The following is a 24,022-nucleotide window of genomic DNA, read 5'->3' on the forward strand; positions in this document are numbered from 1 at the left end:
AAACTTTAAACTTTCAAATCAACATAGAAAATAGAAATGCTGTACAAGAAAGATTTCCTAGCTTTTTGTTGAGTACTTGTGTGAGCCATAGTGCTCGTATGCTAGTACAATGTGTTACAAAAAGTTTGAAAATGGCTCGTATTGGATGCACTATTTGAATGAACAAGTGCACAGCTTAAAATGAAAATGAAAATGATTGAACAAAAAAATGAAAATGGTCGCACTGTTTGTTTCTTCAATTCTAGCTTTTGGTAGGTCCTTTAAATCTTGAATCCAGTTAGTAGTTTGACTAGCATACATGCACAACCCAACATTTTTGATTTACCATTAATTTGTGTACACTTCAGACAGATCCTATCATAATGATCCAGTTGGCAATTGCCCTCAATAGCTTGGCACTTGCTTTGTCTCTCTGGATGGAACCGATAACGATTGAAACAAATATCTTTGGGTCCCTAACTTCTCTTAAATTTGGGAATCAAAGCTCGACTACCGACCCAGATACATAGCATTACCAATAAAAATAGACTCCAAATTCAATTTAAGCTACTCAAAACTGTACTTGCAAGTAACCATTTCTTCGCTTTCTTAGATGCAACAGTTAGCTCAGATAAACAACTCATTTTCTCTAGACCTTGTAGCACAACATGAGCACTTGTAAAATTCAAGGATGTAGGACTAATGTTCATATCAGATAAACACAGAGGGCACTCGGCCAACATATTTGACAGGCACTTGATTCACTGGAATCACTGCCATGAGTTTTGACATGAAGGCCCACTCTTCTGGCATTGCCAATAATCAAGTGCAGCATTATCATTAAATGGCACTTTTATTACTCTAAGAAAAACGACCACCTGATGATATGTCAAGAATACATTCACAAAGATTCTAGCTCAAATCTAATAAACCAATAATACTGATGAAAAATATTGTTTATTGTTTACTTGGATAATCCCGACAGGAACTAAAAATGCAAAGAAGAAAGTGAAGAATCTGACATACCGGATAAGGTATTGAAAGGGGGCTCCATTTCTCTCTATCTCCATCAACCATCAGTAAAATCATCTTTCTCTACCAGCAGATTCTTTAACAAACTGGACTTATTTCCTTTGTTATCAGATGCTACAAAAGTTAGTGGTAACAAGAACTGATACTTTTGCATCTTCACAGACACGATCAGCAGCTGCTAAGGACACTTTGGCAGAGCAACCGAAGATGCTGAGTATTTCGCAAATTGTCTAATTACCCCAGTTTTAATCCCTTACCGCTTCTCTGTTACTCTCTGCAGGCTTAACCGTAACATGAGCGATTAGTTCTCTGGAAAGAAAAGTTATTATCCTCATTTCAACTCTTTGTATCACTGACTTCAGCTTCTTTCTCGCTGCATTTATCTACCTCAGCAGCATCAGCAACCTCAGCCTCACTATCACTGTAGTCTCCCCAACATTTCTTCGACTTTCCATCTTTATCGACAGCCAAATTCTTGCTAGTTCCGTTTGTTGCTACGACGAGATGTTTAGCAACAACAACTGAATCTGTTGGGATTTGTTCCACACTGGGAGTATCCGTCTGTTGACTTTCCACAGAAGAGTGGGTTACTTCTAGTTTTATCTCCTCATCTTTCTGTGGTTGATCATCTTCCTTCCCGTCTGTTGCAAGCTTTTCATTGCTACTCATCTCTGCCACTGCAGTTTGTATCTTGTCTACAACAACTTCCGTAGGGGTAACTGGTGGAGAAGCTAGTATACCATTTGGACAAGCTGGTGAATTACCAGGCGATGCTGGAACATCATTTGGAACTAACAGAATACCATTTGGTGACTCCGGAAAGTCGTTAGGAGACATTGGAGCACTTTCCAAAGAATCATTTGGAGAAACCGGGAAACCATTTGAAACCCATGCTTGGCCAGGCACAAACTCAGCTGCATGTGGATTCATTATGATTCTTGGCGTGCTGAAGTGAGTGCCATCTCCAGTTGCATTTTCACCATTCTGGTAACTAGACTTGCCCCGCGGGATCCTATTTCCAGATCGATAACCACCTGACAGCCGTGGACCGTATGGAACCCTTGTTGTTGCTGATTGATGTGGAGATTTACGTATAGGATTAACAGTCATCATTGGGGGAATATTGACGGGTGGGGGCAAAATTCCTCCAAGATCTTTGTATGCTGGTGCTGGAATGGTACCAAAAACAGGAATCATAGTTGGGTTGAACGGAGGTGCAGCAGCAGAAAGTTTCTTGTTCATCTCTTTCCGAGCTTCACTTTCCTCCTGCTTTTCTCCTTCCACGGCCAAGGACTTCACATTTTCACCCCCATCTGGCAGACTGAGCACGCTTCCTTCACCTTCCCCTGCCACCTTTTCCTTGACGTTGGTGCCATCTTCTTTATTAGACTTTACCTCCAATGGAATTGTGTCTGAAACTGAATTCTTTGGTGATTCAGAACCCTCAAGCTTCGAACCTACAACTTCCTTGGAATCCATTTCCTTTTCCTCTGAGACATCATTTTTTATTTTTGGAGAACTTTCAATCACATTACTCTTCCCTTCCTTATCATTATCACCAATTATGGGAACCTTTATTTCCTTGGAAGAAACTGAAGGCTCTGGTTTTACTTCACTTAGACTTTGAACCTTCTTATCCCCTTCCTTCTCATCTTTCTCACCAATATTAATTGATTTTGTGATGGAAATAGACTGTTGCTCCACCACCGCTTTGACTATCGTCCCAGGCGGAGCTAGAGCTACTTCTTTATAGGACAAGAGTTTCCCAGCAGATTGAACATTAACTGGGCTTGTCAGAGGACTGACTTTCACAGATTGAACGACTGGAGTACTAGTCAACACTAACTTCGAAGTATCTGATTTTTCCGCCTCACTTACTACAGTGCCAGCCATACTAGTCTTCTGAACGGAATCAGAACTCTTCACTAACTTCTTCGGAGCTAAAATAGGAGGAGAAGATGCAGATGCACCAGCAGACTCATTAGGAGATGTTCTTTGAGATGGAAAGTTGGTAGGTTTTCCTCTGAGTCTTGCAGATTCTGGGATGTTCATGGAATTGGTGTTGAGCTTTGCTAGGCTTGGTCTCCTTGATCCAGAAGGCTTACGACCAGCAACAGAACGACCTTTTGGAACAGCTTCTTGCCATCCACCTTCAGTGGAGGTGTCATCTTGGGCTGAGATATCTTGTTGTAGGCTTAAATAGGGTACATCTACTATACTGACAATAGGTTTTTCAACTTTCTTCTCTTCGGATAGGGCATCAGTTTTGTTTTCTTTATCACTTGAAGTCTCCGTCACAGGGTATGTTGGAGATAGAGTTCCATCATTGTCTGTAACTGTTTCCAACTGGTTCTGACCTGGTTTACCTTTAATCTGTGGCGACAATGAAGAAGAGGTTTAATATACTTAATGTTTAGAACATCAGGACAACATACTGCCTCCTATGGTTTTGCAGAAGAAAAATTATACCTTTGCTTGGGCTTGCTTCTTTTGACTGACCCTTCGATCCGCATCAGGATTTATATAATCAAGAAGGTCTGATACACTGGTCCAAGTAAAGAAACAAAATCAGATATTCAGAAAGAACAATACAAAGATAACTTTCAGAACCTAGCCGAAGGAAGATCTCTATATCGATATATGGTGTCGCTTCTCTAATTAGCACTATTACAGGCAAAAGTCCTATTCAAGAATTCCACTTGACCACTGGTTAGAGAGCAATAAATGAGTAGTACAATGTTATGTCTATAGGGATTACGTTTTTAAATTAATTAGACAAGAACCAATGGAAGCCCATTTGAAAATTCAAATAGTAAACTATGTTCAATGACGAGCCAAATTAGCTAAGGTTGACTGGATAACATTGGTCATTGGTGGTAGAGTACAGTGCAGAGATGGATGGCAAATTCAGCAGTAAAGGTGGTGTAAACTCTCCAAGAAGTTCCTACTGATTGAATCAATTTAACTACCCTTTGTTACATTCATTACCTCAAATGGCCTTTACTAGCAATTGAGGTATCTGGCTTTGGAGTACCGTTGCGTGCAGCTTCCTGCTGCTCTATGGCCTTAGACTCAAAGTACTCAAGCCACGCAGCAGCATCCTAAAAGCAGAAATTGCAAGAAAAGTATAAAGCTAACGACAAATATAAACTGAAAACCAAACTCCAACACCAACCTTTGATCCTAAACATACCTGCGTACGGAGATCCTCTTTTCCAAGTTTCGCTTGCAGAATTTGTAGAGTGGTCTGCTCATGCTGAACGCTTAAAGAGTACGCTTCCATTAAAGAAAGAGCAATAGCAATCGCATGGTAACTTGCGGCAGTCTGCAATAAAAATCAAAGGAAGGCCTTGATCATGTCATCTACATAGCATTTAAGCTTTATATAAACCAAGATAGTGAAAGTGAGAATGCACCTGTATATGATCAGCTCCAAGCAGTCTTTGGTTACACTTGAGAGCCTCGTGCAGGTATCTGAGTGCAACATGGACGTTTCCTAAACCTTCTTCCATCATGGCCACATTGATGTAAGTGGCAGCAGTATTTGGATGCGAAGGTCCACAAGTTAAATGTAAAAGATATAATGCCCGATTCACATATCTGATACAAGGAAAACGCAAGCGTGAGACACATATATCCTAGATCTACCTTGACACACATTGCTTACAAGGTTCTGATTTTTACAAAACGAATTATTTTTATTTTCAAATCCATTTTGAGTTCTCAAGCACAGTACCATTGTTAGCTTGTCTTATACCTTACAGAAGCGTAAAAGAAACAAGGACCCCTCCTTTTCTGAAATATGACTAAGTTTGCAAATCTTTGTCGTGCTCCTTACTTACACTACAAAAGTGGGTTATCACTCTTATGGACAGACAAACTTCAAATATTTGTCCAGCAGTTGTTATTTTAGTAATTCAGTGTGCTTAACATCTAACATTGGTTTTCTTTTCATGTTCACAAGCATAGAGTTCTAGACCGCGATATGTCTAGAGTTGGCATAACCACCATTACCCATTGTGATGTTGCAACTTACCAGAGCTAAAGACACTTAGTGATTTACTTGATACAATTATAAGAGTAAATTGCACAAAATAAATGGACTTACTTCAAAGCCAATTCAGTGTGTTGAAGGCGGTAGTAAAAAACAGCAAGATCGCCGTAACTTTTCATTGTATCGGGATGGTCGAGACCCAATTCTCTCTCATTTATATCCAAGGCCTTCTGTTGGTATATGGTTGCCTGACATAAAACATATACTACAAATAAACTGGAATGTAACACGAAAATACGATAATAAAGTGAATTGTGGGAATTGCAAGCAATATTTACTGCCTAACAAGTGTGTCTTGGTATGTAAATGTCTCAACAATCATCCAGGTATACCAAAATTCATACCTGGTTAAAGTCACCAGTGTGGTACAGGACTACAGCCAAAAGACTGTATGCTCCAGCAGTCATTCGGTGGTAAGGACCGCATACAGCAACAAGCTTCGAGAGTGCCTTCAAAATTTAGATTAAAAGGTTAGGAGTTCTGCAAAATGATGAATGATGGTTGTTAATTCAGAAACATGGAAGAAACCCATACCTTGGTTCCGAAATTTACAGCATCTTCCAGTTTTCCTTTATCAAGAGAAGTCTTGGATGATTCCAAAAGGGTACGCCCATCTGCGGATGAGCATGCTACATGCTGTGTGGTACATAATTGTATTGATTCAAGCTTTGTTCTAAATTTGAAAGCCAAATTACACAATTTCAATCATGCCATTACCTTATACACAGGGACCATGCTAGCAATATCTGATTCTTTGAAAGGAAACTGACTATCCACATCATAATCCCTAGGAACAAGCTCAAGACCAACCTGCTTAGAAAAAAATGTTAAAAAATCCTGAAGAAATTGAATGACCCTTAGGCCTTGAAAAACACCTAAAAGATGTAAAATGAAGGATTCTTATTGTTTACCTTGTGGCAAAGCCCTCGAAGAATGGCAAACTTTCTCAATTCCGTGGAATTTTCACGGCTCCATTTCCAGCCAAACCTCTTCAGAAGGAAGGTTTCAACCCACTTCCATTTTAGGTCATCATCAGTAGTACTCTGAGCATCAGGATTTTCGGCAGAAGGTGTTCCAAGCAAGATGTTCAAGCATGATGTAATTAACCGAGCCACGTCGGCAATGTTAGGAACTGCTGCAACAACTGCTCGTAGGATGTGCTTAAAAGCTCGAACAATCATTTCATGTATACAAAGTGACTGGACATGAGGGAGCTTGTCCGCGAGTTCAACCTAGAGAGATGGACCAAAAAAAGCACACACAACATTATAGCCCTTAACCAACTAAACTCGTTTGCTTAAAAAATAAATAATAAAACTCTTCAATGAATGTGGCTAATTGCTAATGGGGATTCCGGTTTAGTGAGGAGAGTGCCACAATCCATATAAATCAAACCATTTCTAGTTTAATTTATATGGGTTCTGGAACCCTCCCCAGTAAACTGGCATCCTCCATTAGCACTGTTGCAGGTGCAATTTGATAAAATGTGATCCTTTTATTGATATATTTTACTTCTTTTAATATGACATAGGCCCAGACTTGCCTCCTGACAGATCTGAAGTCCCTAAGCATGCCCCTCAAACCCATAACATATTCATAGGGGAGGGTTATTACCGGCAAAATGACAACCATCCAACTAGAGGTTGCAACCCTCCTATTACTAATATATATAGTTGTAAAAAACACAGATGCTATGTAATCAATTATTAGATATTTACCACGCGTCCCAAGGAATACATTTGCAAGCCTCTAGTATGCATAAAATCTGTCAACGTCCTTCCGTCAACTGGAGAAAGTTCAAGAGACCCAAAATCTGCTACCTAGTTAAAGTCAAAGTCGAAGTAGCATGTGATTAAATACAATAAATCCTTGGAAAACTCTGAGATTACTTGATAACAGGGTGTTCTAAATTTTGAGTAGTTTTACCAGTTTGGGGATTGCAGTATCATTGTAGTAATTATGTGCCATCTCGATCAACTCATCCGGAGACTGCATAAAATCAGACAAAAGAAAGTATCTAAACATCATACACTCTAGTTAAAACAAAAAGAAATTTTCTGAAATATATAGAATCCATAATATGAATTGGTTATGATTTTGGATAAAAGGAGGCCCCTTAATCAGTTTTTAAAGGTTAATATGTAGAACTTCATGACGTAAAATTATAATCACGTTTTCTGGATATAAACAAACCTTAAGATGGAGTCCGGTTTCTGATTCCTTCAAACGCAAAAAATCTTCTTCGGGTAGAAGTTTCTTCAGCAAAGTTTCTTTTTCAGAAGTTTCTAAATTGCTCATATCACAACCATTAGAAATAATTTCATGTTCCATTTTGTTGCTCTTGTCATCTGTTTTCTTCTTAATTTCCTTTAGCAATCCACCTTGCTTACCAAGACCCTTGACAGCTGTCTCAGCTTTCACTTCCTCAGTTTTTTTAGATTCAGTATTCCCTGAAGCTTGATTTTGTAAGTGTTGTAACCAACATGCTCCTAACTCCCATCTTATTGATGTCCTTTGTTCTGTGGTTTCTCCTTCCAGTTTTTCCAGACTTTCCGCTAACACTTTCCTAACTATAGATCTAGCAGCATGTAAGTCTTCAACATCAGCATTCTGTGAGCGTTGAACTCCAGTAGATGCTTGAGGTGTCGATGATTTATGCAATAACATCCGCAAACTGACATATGATAACAAGCGAAACAATTATCAATTATCCAACCAATGTTATACTCTGTTGTTTAACTTCAAAGAAAATAATTGTCTTTAAGCTATACATCGTTGCTCTGCCAAAAGATATTTTATGTTAAGGCATCTGATTGTGACATACACAATTTTGAAATACGAAAGTTTACTTAACATTTTTCTAAGCACTTATATAGTTATTCAACCCGTTGAATTTTAAAATCTTCTTTAAACATTATAATACCATGTGACTGGGTATATTTTTAAGCTTAACATGCTTCAGATACTTACCTATTAACATTTAATGCATTAGCACCTCCCATTGGTTGATCCATGATGTCAATATCCTGGGAACCAAGGCTTGAACCCAAGTTATCCTCGACGGGAACTTTCACGACCGCTGTGTATCCACAGTGTCTAACTACTACAACACCTAAAGTAGCAGTATCCTGCGAGGTTACTACGTTGCTTCAGGTTTAAAATGACATCAATAATTCGAAACTAGAAGCACGAATATCCACGCCTTTAAAATTACCAAATAATGTTCAAATACTAGTTGACCTTTTACTTACATGAACTGTAGCACTTTCATCTGCAGTTATCCCTTTAAGCAAACTCCTCTGAGAAAGATCCTTCGGTGAAATTCCGAGAGTCTGACTTCCATCATTCTTACCATCTAACTTTCCACTTACAACAGGGTTGTCTCTTGTTATTCTAATCTTAATATCCCCAACTTGTTCCTCGTGCAAAATTGAACAATCTTGAGCCAATTGACTGTTATTGATTACATGTTGGATTGATATGACAGCTTTATAAACTGAAACGTCGACAAATAGACTATGTAGCAAAAAAGCCTTCCGATCACGGATTTGCCTCTCCTCTGGTGTTTTGCAAGGCATAGCAGCAAGAATTGAGAATTCTTTTGCCCATTGCCTATCACCATGTTTCCCATCTCTTCCTTGACCACCCCCATTTCCTCCCCAACTTTCATCCTCCACAGGAAGTGGGGGGAAAGTAGAAGGGTCATCAGCAACAACAGGAGGTACAAGCCATGTGTTTGCACGAAAACCATACGGAAGATTCCCAAACTGAAATAACAACCATGAAGTTACAACTACAACAACATAATTTTTCACCTATAGTCGAAATGACTACCACATTTTCTTTTGCTCACCTTATTGTGCTCTATAAAAGCTTTCATGAGTGACTTGTATGCCTGCAATGCAAAACAATCTTATAAGACTATTCCATGCTTAAGCCAAAGATAATACTCCATAAACAAAACTTACGGCATCAAAATTGCGGCTTAGCTGCTGTAACAAATTGACAAGAGTAGGACTACATAATAGCTTTTTCCCAGAAGGGTAAAACCCTTTGCGAGATGCAACAATAGTTACTGGCTTCCCACTGCACACTCGAACCTACCAAAACAAAAACACAAAATGATCTTAAAATCCAAAAATGTAACATCACATACCATTCCGAATCATTGTTGGATTGAGAAACTCACATCGATTTGGAAAAAATCGTCGTCCGTTTTATCATCAAGGAACGGCCGTGACGATTTCCGAATATCTGAAATCATAAAAACATGATAATCATCACACAAAAACAACCAATTCAAAAGAAGAAGAATGTGAAGAAATCAATTTGCTCACATTGAATTGGAGGAGTAAGGTGAGAAAACGAGAAGAAATCATAGAATTGAGCAAGCTTTGGTGGCGGTGATGCGATTTCTCCATTTTCCATCGCTTCTTTAGCTGCATCAACAGCCATTGAAGCGGATACTGGTTTTCTTCCATCTTTATTTGATTTTTTTGATCCTGGTTTTGGACTTGACAAAGCAGCTTCACTTCCTCCTCCAATCTTGTCACTGATAACAGCAGCAGTAGTTGATTCATCTCCATTGTTAGAAGAAATTGAATTGGATTGTTCATCTCTTTGATTCGTTCTTGACGAAGAAGTAAAAGAAGTTGTGCAGGCTACAATGTCTAAAAGACGCCGGACATTATCGATCGCAAGTTCTTCTGTGTATTCCTCTGCAATGGGGTAAACATTTTCTTTAGAATTTTTTAATTTACTCTTTGTTTTTAATTTCGGCCAAAACAAAAATAACACAAAAATCTCAAAAAAAACGAAAGTAATTCAAAAACTCAAAAGAATTTGATGAATTGTTTCATCATAAAATTTGAGGAAACCTCATAAATTTTATGATGAATAAATTTTTGGTTTCATCGTAAAATTTGATGAAACCAATTTTGAAATTTCGAGTTTTTGTATCAATTTTTTAAAATTTGTGGTTTTTCTATCAATTTTGTTTAAAATGAAGTTTTAATGAATCCCAACATTTGAGTGGGGTTTTTGTACCACGATCACCTTGGGTTTTTATGACTAATTTTGTTGAACTATAATTTTGGGCATACCAAAATCTTCCAAGGCATACTGAATGAAGACAAAAAAGGTTGTGAAATAGCAAAATCAGATAACCCCTTAACCCAAAAAAATTTTAATGGCAAATATGCCCTTTACGTATTAGTGTTAATAATCTTGATTAGTGATTAAATATTTTGTTTAGTGATTAAAATAATTTTCAGAATTATAAGAGTTGTTTAGATGAAAAATTTGAGGGAAAAAAAATCAAAGTTTTGGTTTGGTTAAGAAGGAGAGAAAGAGAGGGAGAAAGTGAGAAAATTCTAATTCTTGATTCAATGGAGGATGAGGAGGGTCATCATTCATCTAAAAAACCTAGGAAAATACATATCAACTACAACAATGATCCAGAAATGGTTGATTTCTTAGATTATGAGAATGATTTTACACCCACTCAAACTCAAGCTCAAACTCAAACACAAACTCAAGATGATGATTTTTATGAGCCAAATCCTGATGATGAAGACATTGATGAGGAACCCAATGCTTCTAATACACAGGTACACTTATATCCTATACTTAATCTCACTTCTATAGCTCTCAATTATCAAAAGTTAGGTTTTTTGAATCATGGTTCGGCGAAACAGGTTGAGGTTCGACTCACATCTATAAGCCGAATCTACCAATTGATGAACGGTTCGGCTTACTGAATCTGTTTACTGCATGTGCGGAACTATTTGCTAGACACTAGTTCGGCTTATATGAAAGTTTCATAGTAAGCCGAACAACATCCTAAATAGCTCGGAAAAAAAATAATTACCGGTTCGGCTTATATTTCGAAAATCGTTTGAGCCGAACATCAATTTGCTATTTTTTGGGTTAAAATATTGTTATTGGTTCGGCACATATTGAGAATATCGTAATAGCCGAACCTCGTTAATGTGCTAGGTTCGGCACATATTATGATTATCGAATACGCCGAACCCCTATGCATCTCTATCTGTGACTAGGTTCGGCTTGAAATTTCATGCCGAACTGTTCATATACACTTACAGGAAGCTTTTGTGAAGAACAGCTCGGCTAAAAACGCAACTCAATTTTGAGCCGAACCCAACACTGTAACCGTCATTTAATCGATGAAAAACAGCAAATAGAAGATTGGGTTTGTAAAACTTGCTTTCTTATCCTCATTTCCGGAGTTGGAGATGCAGTTGGTTCAATTTCTGGTTCAATTGGTGGTTGATTTTCAGTTTCTACACCTTCATCTTCAATTGGTTCTTCTTCTTCAATTGATGGATTAGAAGACAATTTGGTTTGCCTAGTCCCTGCTTTTCTTTGTACGAGTCATTATGTGGTTGAGTTTAATCGACGATCAAATTTTTACGAATCGACAATTAATCACGATGATGAATTTTTTTTTTCGCAGGAGGGGGAAGAGTTCGGCTAAAGGAGGAGGAGGAAGAAGAGATGGTAAGCGAAACTGATTTTGATTTTTTAGAAAACTGATTTTAAATTTTTGTATTAAGGGTATATATGTAATTGAACTACCCATAGGGTACCCCTTATAAGGTCACCCAAGATGGAACTATTGTTTTGTATGCCTAGAAAGATTTTGGTATGCCCAAAATCAGGGTTCATTTTGTTGTCTATTTTATCTTTTTGTCTGAAGTTTTTACGGGCTGTGGGCCCACTCTAGGGGCGGAGTCTGGTTTCCAGGCTCACAAAACCGCATAATTCCCTAATATTTGTAGCCATTTCTGGCGTAGAGGGGCTCTTGGGGCAACTACCCCGCGCTGCCCGTACGTCCCTGACTCCGACTTGTATTCGATTTGCACATGGTGCTAAAAATTTATAGTCTGTGTGTTCATTTACCTTCTACGATGGATAGTTGAGGAGGTTTTAAGGAGATGATCTCGACACTGTCTTTCAGTCTATTCCCTCGTACCTGTTTAGCGAACAAAAACAGAAGAGTTACATGCAATTGCCGTGTTCAGTAATGGCATTTAGACATTTTCAAGATGTAGCTTTTTTTTTTTTGGAAAAGAAATGTAGTTGAACTAGGGAAGAACATTCACCAAGTACAACTCGATGTACATGTTTCAAGAAAATCAATATCACAATGCAGGTGTACTTGCTGAATCATCGTGGTGGGGGGTGGGACGGTCTGTTGGGTCCGAAAGAAATGGTGAATCGATTCAGTGGTACTATTTGGCCTGTTAGCGGGTCCGACCTGGCAGGGTGTGGGACCCAGCTTGGCTCAGAGAGAAGATGAAATAGTAAAAAAAATAAAATGAAACCGTACCTCGTGAGACAAGGAGTAATTTGTAAGATGACATGTTTCCACATTAACCGTTAAAAGTTTCTTCACATCTAAAATCTTGTCCGTTGATATTCCCTGCTTAATAAAACACATAAACCTTCATCAGCCAGTGTTTTTTCCCTTGCCACTTATATAGTGGTATTTTTGGAGCATACAAACTCAAAATTCTACTCGAAAAACATTTCTGGAGATCACAAGTTAATGGTGATTTCCAAAAATATATCAATTTTTGAAGGACAAATAGTGTGCTTTCCCGAATTTACGCGCACGATAAAAGAATGTATGTCGAAGCATCACCTTAAGTGTGAGCAGAGAATAATCTGGAGTCTCAACAGTAATGTCCAACACACTAGGCAAAACTGTAAGAAAAAAATTGTTTAACAAAAACAAAAAAGAAAAGATTAATTAGCAAAAATTCAAGAGGACAAGAAAGTTGCAGGAGAAAGAGAAGGAGCTTATGACACCACCACGTACCTTTCTCTTCCTTTTTCTTCTTGTCTCCTTTAGATTTGTGAGGTTTCGATTTTCCATTCTTTGGAGCCATTTCTCATCAATATTGATTGATATTGATATACGCTTCTAAATTGTGATGAGATTATCTCAATTAATACAGAATCTTGAAATTTATCTTAATTAATACGAAATCTTGATGAATTAAAATTCAGTACAGAGATAAGTTTTGTTTTGCTATATGTGAGTTCAGGGTTTTTTTTTAGTTGCTGATGGCGAATTATAATGGAAGGAAGTAACTGCGACGCATTATCCGGAAATCCGAAAATCGGAATTCATCATCATATGAATTATCTTGTTACGTAGTTGGAGCAAGAAGATGAAGTAGTACTGGAAGGGGAAGAGAATGGAGGAGAATGAAAGGAGAAGCGAATGGAATAGTGGAGTGGGGTAAGCCAAATATATAGAAATAGAATAGACGTATTGTATTGCGAGAGTTGTGCGAAATCTGCACGAGAGTGTGTGTGAATGGATAGATGGATAGGATAAGGTGAGAGGAGGAGGAGAATGCTACATCATTTTTCCATCCCTTCTTTGCACTTGAGACAAGAAAATGTCGCAAGACAGTGATGAATTTAGGCCTTTCATTTCTATGGGAACAAGATTAAAATCTCTTTTCTCATCTCTCTCTGGACTTAGCTTATAAATATTAGTACTAAATTATTAATATACTGAGATAAAATGTGAAATAGTAAACAGCAAATGTGAAACTAACCTTCCTAACCAAACTAATCTTCTTAATTAAACTAATCTTCGTGTGGAAAGGGTTTCTTCTTTTTTTTTCAAAAGTTTCTGACGGGGGTTAGTAACCAAGTGAGTTTCACTGAGATGTGGAGATACCTTTTGCATCATATTATCATTATTATTTTTAATTTTCTCTTTTTTTTGGAGATTATGTGTGAAGTCATAAATATTGGCGACTGTTGATTCTAAAATCGCTCCATAATTCACAGACACAAAATAAAAATATAAAATTTGCATCTAACATATACATCAAGTAAAAAAAAAGTTTACACAAAAATCTCTTTTACAGAATACATATGTGTGTATATATATACTAGATCACGTTGTCCGCTGCCATGATAGGGGGCGATTGAAGAAAAAGGAAACATCGCTGCAATGGGACTGTAAAAGAAAATTTGTGATACCCGACAAATTCTAAAAATAGGTCAAATTGAAATGGAGGGAGTACATCGTTTTATTATTTTATTAGTTGCAATGGAAAATTAGTTGATGCATAAACCAAAATATGGGATCAATTTTTTATGAGGGACGATTTTTGATGTGGGCATATGGGACAAATGCAAACATGCACTTGTCCTTCTTTTTAATCGTTTTTGGTCAAATCAAGTTACCCCAAATTTACCCTTCCAATCTTTTGAGACACAACAATGCCACTATGCAAGGCTCTACAGATGAAAGTCTTTATTTTTGGTGCCACTTTGTTATTCTTCCAAAAATTCTTCCACTGAAAATCTGATTCTCCATGACTTGAAGGGTCACCTTGGTTCTCCTGAAGCAGTTTTTGAAAAGATTGAGACGTAAAGTTTCCATGAGGAGTAAGGGTCCAAATTAACTTATCAGAAGACAGGGGGTTTTAAAGGAGTTGATAAAATCCTACTGGCGGTAAAACTATCCATAATCTGCTGAATCAAATGGATATTCCAGCTTCCTGTGTCAGAGTCGATAAGTTGTTTCACTTTAGTAACTTCTGGGTGAGTTTTTATGATTCTAATCGGAGTTAAGGTTGAGCTACCGTTGATCCATGGATCTGAAACAATATTGATATTTTCTCCATTCCCAACAAGCCACATACAACCTTTCTTCAAAAATTCGCTATTATTCATCATCGTAGCCCAGGTAGTGGAGCAGTTTGTTATCTTTTTAGCATCCAAAAACAATTTACCCCTTATATACTTTGCGTAAAGAATTATTGGCCATAAACTGTCTTGATCCTGAAGAAATCTCCATGTTAAGTTCGCAACCAGAGCTTAATTGAGATCACAAAGTGATCGAACCCCTAATCCTTCATTCTCTTTTGGCAAATTGAACCATTCCCGCTTTAGAAAATGCATCTTCTTCTTATCTCTATTGTGACCCCACCAGAAATCCCTTATTATCTGGGTAAGTTTATGCAAAACTGTTTTTGGTATAATAGATGTGGCCATGTAGTATACTGGAATTAATGCTAACACTGATATGATTGTATAAGTATTGTTCTTCCAGCGTGAGATAGAGAGTTTCCTTTCCATCCTGTGAGGTTTTCTTCAAACTTCTCAATAAGAAAATTGAAGATAGATATCTTGAAGCCATGTGAAGATACCTTTTGCACAATTTTTTTTTTTTAGAGATTCTCTACGAATTCATAAATATTGTGAACTCTAGATTCTAAAAATTCAAGTTAATGAACCGAACAAAACAATTGAATTTTGTACCATGTGAGGGGGTGTGGTGAGGCCCACTCCTGCCCTTCATGTTAGAGCACTGCTCGGTCGAACTCTCAACCGTTGCTATCTCAAGCTTGTTGTCAAGTTTAGTTGCCAAAACTATAAGTCTTGATTTCTAGTTTACTTATAGCTAAGTCTCGGAATAGGATAGAAAGTGTAGTTGAGCATTAGACGTCACGGCGTTCATCGATTGAAGACGAATAACTACTAAGGGGAGCTTGTGGAACTTCATCAACAAAAGGTATGTGGAGACTTGAACTCGTCTATCACTCAAAAGTCTATCTACTCTATCTCCTATTTGAGACAAAAGTCGTAGAACTATATAGACTTCAATTATAAACATTTGATATTTCGAGCTGAGTTTAACTCGCTTACATATTTATCGAAATATGTGTTGGTAAGCTTTCGCTTTAACCAAGTTCATCTTATATTTTTGACGAAAGTCAAAAGATGATCATGTGAAAATCACCTGGTAACATCTTACATGATTTGTGTGAGACAGCCATTTGATGTAGACTCGGAATGTTTCGTATTGACCATTCGATCAATTGAAAATTGCTTTGAAGCTAATAATTTGTGTGAGACAGCTATTCCCGTCTACCGAGAATGTATCAATGACTGAAATGGAGTTTAGAACACTTAAACCATGATTGGATAAAGCATAGTATGCGTACTTGCATATATATAATCCAAGTCCGGGAACCATAGTATGCATACCCGTATGCGTACTGGTTGGTTTAGTGAAAGTCCAGGAACCTTGTACGCATACTGGTACGCGTACTGGCGTGAGGTTCAGGTCCGGGAATTTCTGCTGAGTTTGGAAGGTATGCATACCCGTTCTCATACTGGCGAACCCAAACTAAGTCCGGCTACTTAGGTACCCGTTTGCATACTTGAGTAGGTTATGTTCTAAAATTGGTTTGTTCATGAACTAATACATTTATATAATAAGGAATGCAATCCTTTGCAAACCGTGGCTATAATATTCATGAATTGATTCATGTGAATCAAAATCGATTTTGCTTCAATTGTGTCTTGTATACTTCTATGAGAATATAAACAATTGAACAACTCTAGAACTAGTTTCATTTGAGTCATTTGAACTAGTTATGGTTAAGATGAATATGGTTGATATGAAAGTGTTCATATGGCTAACTTCGGTTAACTATTGTTGAGCCATCAAGGTGCACACGTTTAGGTACGGTTATTCATATCTAAATGAAGTCACTTTTCATTTGTGTATAACAAGCTAAGTTCGATCTAACGGTTGAAAGATATTATCTTGAGTCTAATCAGGTTTTCATCTAACGGTGAATATTGAATACTTTATTACCAAGGTAGCATTGATTTCAAACCCTGATTTGGAGACTATATAAAGGAGAACTATAGCTACTGGAAAACCTAATACCCACACCTCCTGTGTGATACTAGTTGCGACTAGAGTCGATTCTCCTTTAACCTTAGGTTTTTCACGAAACCCTGTAGGTTAACGACTTGAAGACTTCATTGGGATTGTGAAGCCAGACCCAACTATTTTCTCTGTAGTTGCTTGTTTTGATCTTGATGTTTTCTATCGTGATTGAGTACTATCTTCTCTAAGATTTGCTTGAGATTTAATCTCCGATAGGCAAGATAAAAAGTAGTCACAAACATCTTCGTCTCATCGTTTGTGATTCCACAATATATTGTTTCGTTACCATACGATTAAGATTATTGTGAGGTGATTGATATTTCTAGGATGTTCTTCGGGAATATAAGTCTGGTATATCAATTGGTCACTGGAAACAAAGGTCTTGATGAAATGTCTGATCACTATGATTCTAATGAAGACGGAAAATCAAGTGTTGCACTCCTATGTGAAAATATTGATTTTGATAATTGTAGCAATACGTACATCAATCTCAATATTCTTCCGGGAGAAACTTCAACCAATTTGGAGGATAAAATGGACGTCTCTTTGTCTACTGGAAATTATGTTTCTAATCTTTCAGGTTCTACCATTTGTCTAGCATCCTGCACAGCCATGACGTTTGAACCATCCTCCAGTTTGGCATGTTCTTATTGTACTCTCAAGGGTCAGGAACTCTCCAAATGTTTCAAGTACAAACATAAGATAAGATATGTCAACAAACTTCAACGAAGAGAAAATCAATTAGCAAACAAGCTCAAACTTGTTCAGAAATCATTTGAGGTATGTAATTTCATCTCTTCCCCGAAGAAGTTAATTTCCAAAGAAAAATTTAGACCACTAGAGAAAAAAATTCAGTCTGTGAAACATGGTTTTAAGAATTCCATTCAAGAAGGTCATAGTGGACAAATTATTGTTCACCCCAGCACAACTTAAATGTGTTGGTCGTGTATCTTGTCTCATGTGCCTGGTTCAAAAAGAGACAAGGGTTTGCACACTTCAGGCTTTAGGAAAATAGAAAAAGATTCTTTTTATGTTTTTTCTTTTTGGTCTTGTTTTCACCTTTTTGGAATTCTTCCATCTTTTCATATTTAATTGATATTGAAAGGACTTTACTCTGTTTGAGCAATAAAAGAGGGTTAAAATCGACAATTCTGCCTTCTTTAGGGTTGTGAGTTGTGCGTACGTGAATTCTTTAGTGTATAAAGGTTCTGTAACCCTACATTCCTTTTTTCTTCTCTGAAAACTCTTTTTATCACAAGATTGCTTGTTGAGTCTGATTTGTGAATTCCTCTCACAATCTCATACTGGTATGGAGAATCCAAGCATTATGTCTTCTGATAGAAAAGATGTTAATATGATTGTTAAGCCATCAATCATGAAGGAAAAAGATAAATCTCATATACCTTCAACTTTAAAAAGAAAAAGGAGGAATGTGAGAAAACCAAGAGTTGTTCCTTCTAATCAACAAAAGTTCTCTGGGGCTCTTGAAGAGTTGAAGGAAACAAGAAAGAAGATTCAGGAAATAAAGGATATTGTATTTAGGACTCTCGAAATTCAGAAGTCCCTGGTTCGACATCAGTCTAAAAGGTTTGTTGGAATTGACTCCTTTCTTCATGAACCTTATATTCCCATGGTTGTTGACGACAAGGAGTTCGGGGACGATAAATAATTTTAAGAGGCCTTAATGTCTAGGAAACTTCTTATGAGAATTTATTCTTGGGTTTTAAGAAGGATAAGTAGGGTTTGGAATAGCCATTATTGTGAGTACACGTAGCTATTTCCTATGATTTTCATCTTGCAATGTTTTTGGATTTATTTATTTAAATTCTAAAGTTTATTTGGAACATGATTTTTGCAGTATTAATCTTTATGGTTTCATATATTGCAACTTTTTATGGGATATGTGTGTTTGCGTCCGTGAACTATGGTTGTCTCATATTTGTCAAAAGTTAAGTCTTTCATATGACATTATGCAAATATTGATAAAAGATTGAATGAACTTTTGACAAACAAAAGTTAAGCCTATTATGTCGTTACCCAAATATTGATGGAAGATAGGATGAACTTTTGTTTACAAAGATTAAGTCCATTACATGTCTCTATGCAAATATTGAAGAAAAATAGAATGAATCAATAGAATATTCTGCAGTATTGGTCCTTCCCTGATCCACATCTTTGTGTAAATATTGTGCGGCTCCGTAAGTTTTCTTATGTTGAGCATTTTCGATTAAAATTAATCATGGGTTCTCTTGTGGTTAATTTAGTTGAGTATTCTGGATACAAATTGATGTTTCATGTGATTTGTTAATGTCCAAAGAAATCCTTCTTTTCTTGTAAAAGTAAGGTCACTCTTGTTGTTCTTTCGGGAATGACATTTTATGGGGGAGAGTTCTTAATTGAACTTGTGCTTAATTACCAAATATTTGCGGGGAGTGCGGCTGTGAAATATTGTAGGAGTTTTCTTGTATCTTTATAAACCTCTTTATGAATACACTAGTTTCGACTATGTGAAATCATCGAAACAAAGTTGATATGTTCTCTTTTGGTCATGAAGTATCTCTATGGAAATTTCATTAGGATTCCACTAGTTTTCGTACTTTGCCAATTTTATTGACAAAAAGAGGGAGAATTAATGTGTAGTTCACACGAAAAATACATATGGTTTACGGATCAGTATGTAAGGGGGAGTGATACATATCACCATAGTATTGTTGTCAAAGTTATGATACAATTATACTTTGATGTTGTGTAATAATACTATGACACTGTATAACAATGATTGAGAGCAACTATTTTCTCATTTTTATAGCTACAAATATTCAACAACTATGATGCTGAGTTGAACACATTCAGAATCACTGGAGTACTTGGAAGTGACGAAGATTTCGAGTAATTTTGAAGAACCAATGAAATCAAGCATTTGAATAGAGAGCTACAAAGTTTATTTATTTTGTATTCCATATGTAATGATAGTTTTGTCATTAAAATTTACAAAGGGAGAGATTGTTAGAGCACTGCTCGGTCGAACTCGCAAGCGTTGTTATCTCAATCTTGTTGTCAAGTTTAGTTGCCAAAACTATAAGTCTTGATTTCTAGTCTACTTATAGCTAAGTCTCGGATTAGGATAGAAAGTGTAGTTGAGCATTAGACTTCACGACGTTCATCGATTGAAGACGAAGAACTACTAAGGGGAGCTTGTGTAACTTCATCAACAAAAGGTATGTGGAGACTTAAACTCATTTATCACAAAAGGTATGTGGAGACTTAAACTCATCTATCACTCAAAAGTATATCTACTATATCTCCTATTTGAGACAAAATTTGTATAGATATATAGACTTCAATTATACACATGTGATATTTCAAGCTGAGTTTAACTCGCCTACATATTTATCGAAATATGTGTTGGTAAGCTTTCGCTTTAACCAAGTTCATCTTATATTCTTGACGAAAGTCAAAAGATGATCATGTGAAAATCACATGGTAACATCTTACATGATTTGTGTGAGACAATCATTTTATGTAGACTCGGAATGTTTCGTATTGATCATTCGTTCACTTGAAAATTGCTTTGAAGTTAATAGTTTGTGTGCGACAGCTATTCCAGTCTTCCGAGAATGTTTCAATGATTAAAATGGAGTTTAGAACACTTAACCATGATTGAATAAAGCATAGTATGCGTACTTGCATATATGTAATCCTAGTCTGGTAACCATATTATGCATACTCATATGCGTACTGGTTGGTTTAGTGAAAGTTCGGGGACCTTGTACGCATATCGGTACGTGTACTGGCGTGAGGTCCAGGTCCGAGAATTTCTGCTGAGTTTGGAAGGTATGCGTACCCTTTCGCATACTGGTGAACACAAACTAAGTCCGGCTACTTAGGTATGCGTACCCGTTTGCATACTTGAGTAGGTTATGTTCTAAATCAGTTTTTTCATAAACTAATACATTTACATAATAAGGAATGCAATCTTTTGCAAACCGTGGCTATAATGTTCATGAATTGATTCATGTGAATCACAACCGATTTTGCTTCAATTGTGTCTTCTATACTTCTATGAGAATATAAACAATTGAACAACTTTACAACTAGTTTCATTTGAGTCATTTGAACTAGTTATGGTTAAGATGAATATGGTTGATATGAAAGTGTTCATATGGCTAACTTAGGTTAACTATTGTTGAGCCAACAAGGTGGACATGTTTAGGTACGGTTATTCATATCTAAATGAAGTCACATTTCATTTGTGTGTAACAATCTAAGTTCGATCTAAAGGTTGAAAGATATTATCTTGAGTCTAATCAGGTTTCCATCTAACGGTGAATATTGAATGCTTTGTTACCAAGGTAGTATTGATTGCAAACCCTGATTTTGAAGATTATATAAAGGAGAACTCTAGCTACTGGAAAACCTAATCACCACACCTATTGTGTGATACTAGTTGCGACTAGAGTCGATTCTCCTTTAACCTTAGGTTTTTCATGAAACCCTGTAGGTTAACTACTTGAAGATTTCATTGGGATTGTGAAGCCAGACCCAACTATTTTCTCTGTAATTGCGTGTTATGGTCTTGTTGTTTTCTATCGTAATTGAGTACTATCTTCTTTAAGATTTGCTCGAGATTTAATCTCCGATAGGCAAGATAAAAAGTAGCCACAAACATCTTCGTCTCATCGTTTGTGATTCCACAATATCTTGTTTCGGTACCATACGATTAAGATTATTGTGAGGTGATTGATATTTCTAGGATGTTTTTCGGGAATATAAGTCTGGTATATCAATTGGTTCATGTTCACCTTGATTTATCAAAAGACGGTACAAAACTCATAGGTTTATCTGTGGGAGACAGATTTATCTATACAATAGACTTTTCTGTGTGAGACAGATTTGTTTATCAAGTCTTCGACTTTGGGTCGTAGCAACTCTTAGTTGTGGGTGAGATCATCTAAGGATATCAAATGCGTAGAGTCCTGCTGGGATTTAGAGACGTAAGGAGCGCAACTGTACCTTGATCAGTGTGAGATTGGTTAGGGCTCAACTACATTCAAGTACGAAGTTAACTTGGAGTGGGTGAGAAAGCGGGGGTCTAACAACCACACCCAATATTTCGATTAGCAATCTGTATGGATTAACTCGAATATACTTTTAAGAGAATCAACTAGACAGTCAGACTCAATCTTAATAAAAAGTATATTAAGGAGTTAATATCTCTATCTCTCGATTTGATCTATACTCAAATAAATAGAAATCTGCGAGTCTTTATCAAATACAAGAGATATATAAACTTGGATGGTACCAAAGACCAATATCCAAGGATCAATCAATTTCCAATCAACAACCAAAGGTTGGATTTCATAATTGATCGATACAATGCACAACCTGTGATATTTCAATTATATAACAAAATATAATGTGGAATAGAAATAACACAGACACCAGAAATTTTGTTAACGAGGAAACCGCAAATGCAGAAAAACCCCGGGACCTAGTCCAGATTGAACACCACACTGTATTAAGCCACTACAGACACTAGCCTACTACAAACTAACTCCGGTCTGGACTGTAGTTGAACCCTAATCAATATCACGTTGATTCAAGGTACATTTGCGCTCCTTACGTCTCTGATCCCATTAGGATACTACGCACTTGATTCACCCACAACCAAGAGTTTCTACGACCCAAAGTCGAAGACTTTAATAAACAAATCTGTATCACACAGAAAAGTCTATGATTATAGATAAATCTGTCTCCCACAGATAAACCTATGAGTTTTGTTCTGTCTTTTGATAAATCAAGGTGAACAAGAACTAATTGATAAACCGGACTTATATTCCCGAAGAACAATCTAGTATTATCAATCACCTCACAATAATCTAAATTGTATGGTAGCGAAACTAGATATTGTGGAATCACAAACGATGAGACGAAGGTGTTTGTGATTTCTTTTTATCTTGCCCTATCGGAGATATAATCTCAAGTCAATTATTTAAATTGAACTCGTACGGTAGAAAATGGAAAGATCGGATCGCTCAACTACAATAGAAGTAGTTTCGTCTAGCTTCACAATCCCAATGAAGTCTTTTAGTCGTTAATTAACAGGTTCTCGAGAAGAAACCTACGGTTAAAGGAGAATCGACTCTAGAAAAACCAACTAGTATCACACAGGAGGTGTGGGGATTAGTTTTTCCAATTGGTAGACGTCTCCCTTATATGGTTTTCAAATCAGGGTTTGCAATCTTAGTTACCTTGGTAACAAAGCATCTAATATTCACTGTTAGATGAAAAACCTGACTTATCCAAGCTAATATCTTTCAACCGCTGGATCAAAACTTAGCTTGTCTCACACACAAATGAAATGTATTCATTTAGGTTTGAGTAACTGTACCTAAACGTGTACATTGGGTTGGTTCACAAATATTTAACCAATGGTTAGCCATATGAGCACTTTCATGTTAACTGTATTCATCTTTCTCATAACTAGTTCAAATGACTCATAAGAACTAGTTCAAGAGTTGTTCCATTGCTTAGGTCTTTATTCATAGACACAAATGAAACAAAATCGGTTTGATTCACTTGAATCAATTCATGAACAATATATCCACGGTTTGCAAAGATTGCATTCCTTATTGATTTATTGTTTAAGTACATGAAACTACCGATTTGAGAAATAACCAGCTTGGGTACGCGTACGGGTATGCGTACCTTAGCTATCGGATTTGAGTTTACAAACTCAGCAGAAATTTTTGGTTCGAAAACTTCCATGAGTACGCGTACGTGTATGCATACCTAAGGTGACTGGTTTACTAGTTTGCAAACTCAGCAGAAATTTTCGGTACGAAAACTTCCGCAAGTACGCGTACGGGTACGCGTACCTAACCTGTCTCCTTCACCAATACCGCATGCACACATATGCACGCACTTGGTTTCCGGCACATGGATTTATACACTAATGTGTGAACACACTATATATGCGTATATCCATAGTTGGTTATCTCAACTCTACATTTCAATCATTGAAATATTCTTCTATAATGTTATAATAGTCGTTAGATAAAAAGAATCGACTATCGTCATCAAAGCTATTTTCAAGATTGAAACGTCATCATGACTTTCGTCGCGGGTAAAGATGAAAATGGTTAAAGCAAAAGCTTACCAACACATATTTCGAGAAAAAGATAGGTTAGTAAACTCGTCTTGAAATAGCAAATGTGTAT

General features: G+C 36.8%; 1 protein-coding gene across 1 annotated transcript; it reads right to left on the bottom strand.

The window, feature by feature from the left end:
- Positions 1-655: 655 nt before the first annotated feature.
- On the bottom strand, positions 656-13,328 carry LOC113282656 (protein TSS-like). The gene is made up of 23 exons (XM_026531703.1): positions 12,909-13,328; positions 12,732-12,793; positions 12,417-12,509; positions 11,987-12,059; positions 9,403-9,783; positions 9,255-9,319; positions 9,034-9,165; positions 8,919-8,960; positions 8,317-8,832; positions 8,036-8,193; positions 7,259-7,739; positions 6,992-7,054; positions 6,784-6,885; positions 5,977-6,297; positions 5,783-5,875; positions 5,600-5,701; positions 5,410-5,514; positions 5,120-5,253; positions 4,428-4,611; positions 4,205-4,336; positions 4,000-4,112; positions 3,481-3,556; positions 656-3,384 (listed from the first exon to the last, which is right to left on the bottom strand). The coding sequence occupies exons 1-23, from the start codon at positions 12,976-12,978 to the stop codon at positions 1,348-1,350; spliced, it is 5,535 nt and encodes a 1,844-aa protein (XP_026387488.1). The 5' UTR covers positions 12,979-13,328; the 3' UTR covers positions 656-1,347.
- Positions 13,329-24,022: the final 10,694 nt, after the last annotated feature.

Source organism: Papaver somniferum, chromosome 5 (genome assembly GCF_003573695.1).
Source record: "Papaver somniferum cultivar HN1 chromosome 5, ASM357369v1, whole genome shotgun sequence".
NCBI classification, from domain to species: domain Eukaryota; kingdom Viridiplantae; phylum Streptophyta; class Magnoliopsida; order Ranunculales; family Papaveraceae; genus Papaver; species Papaver somniferum.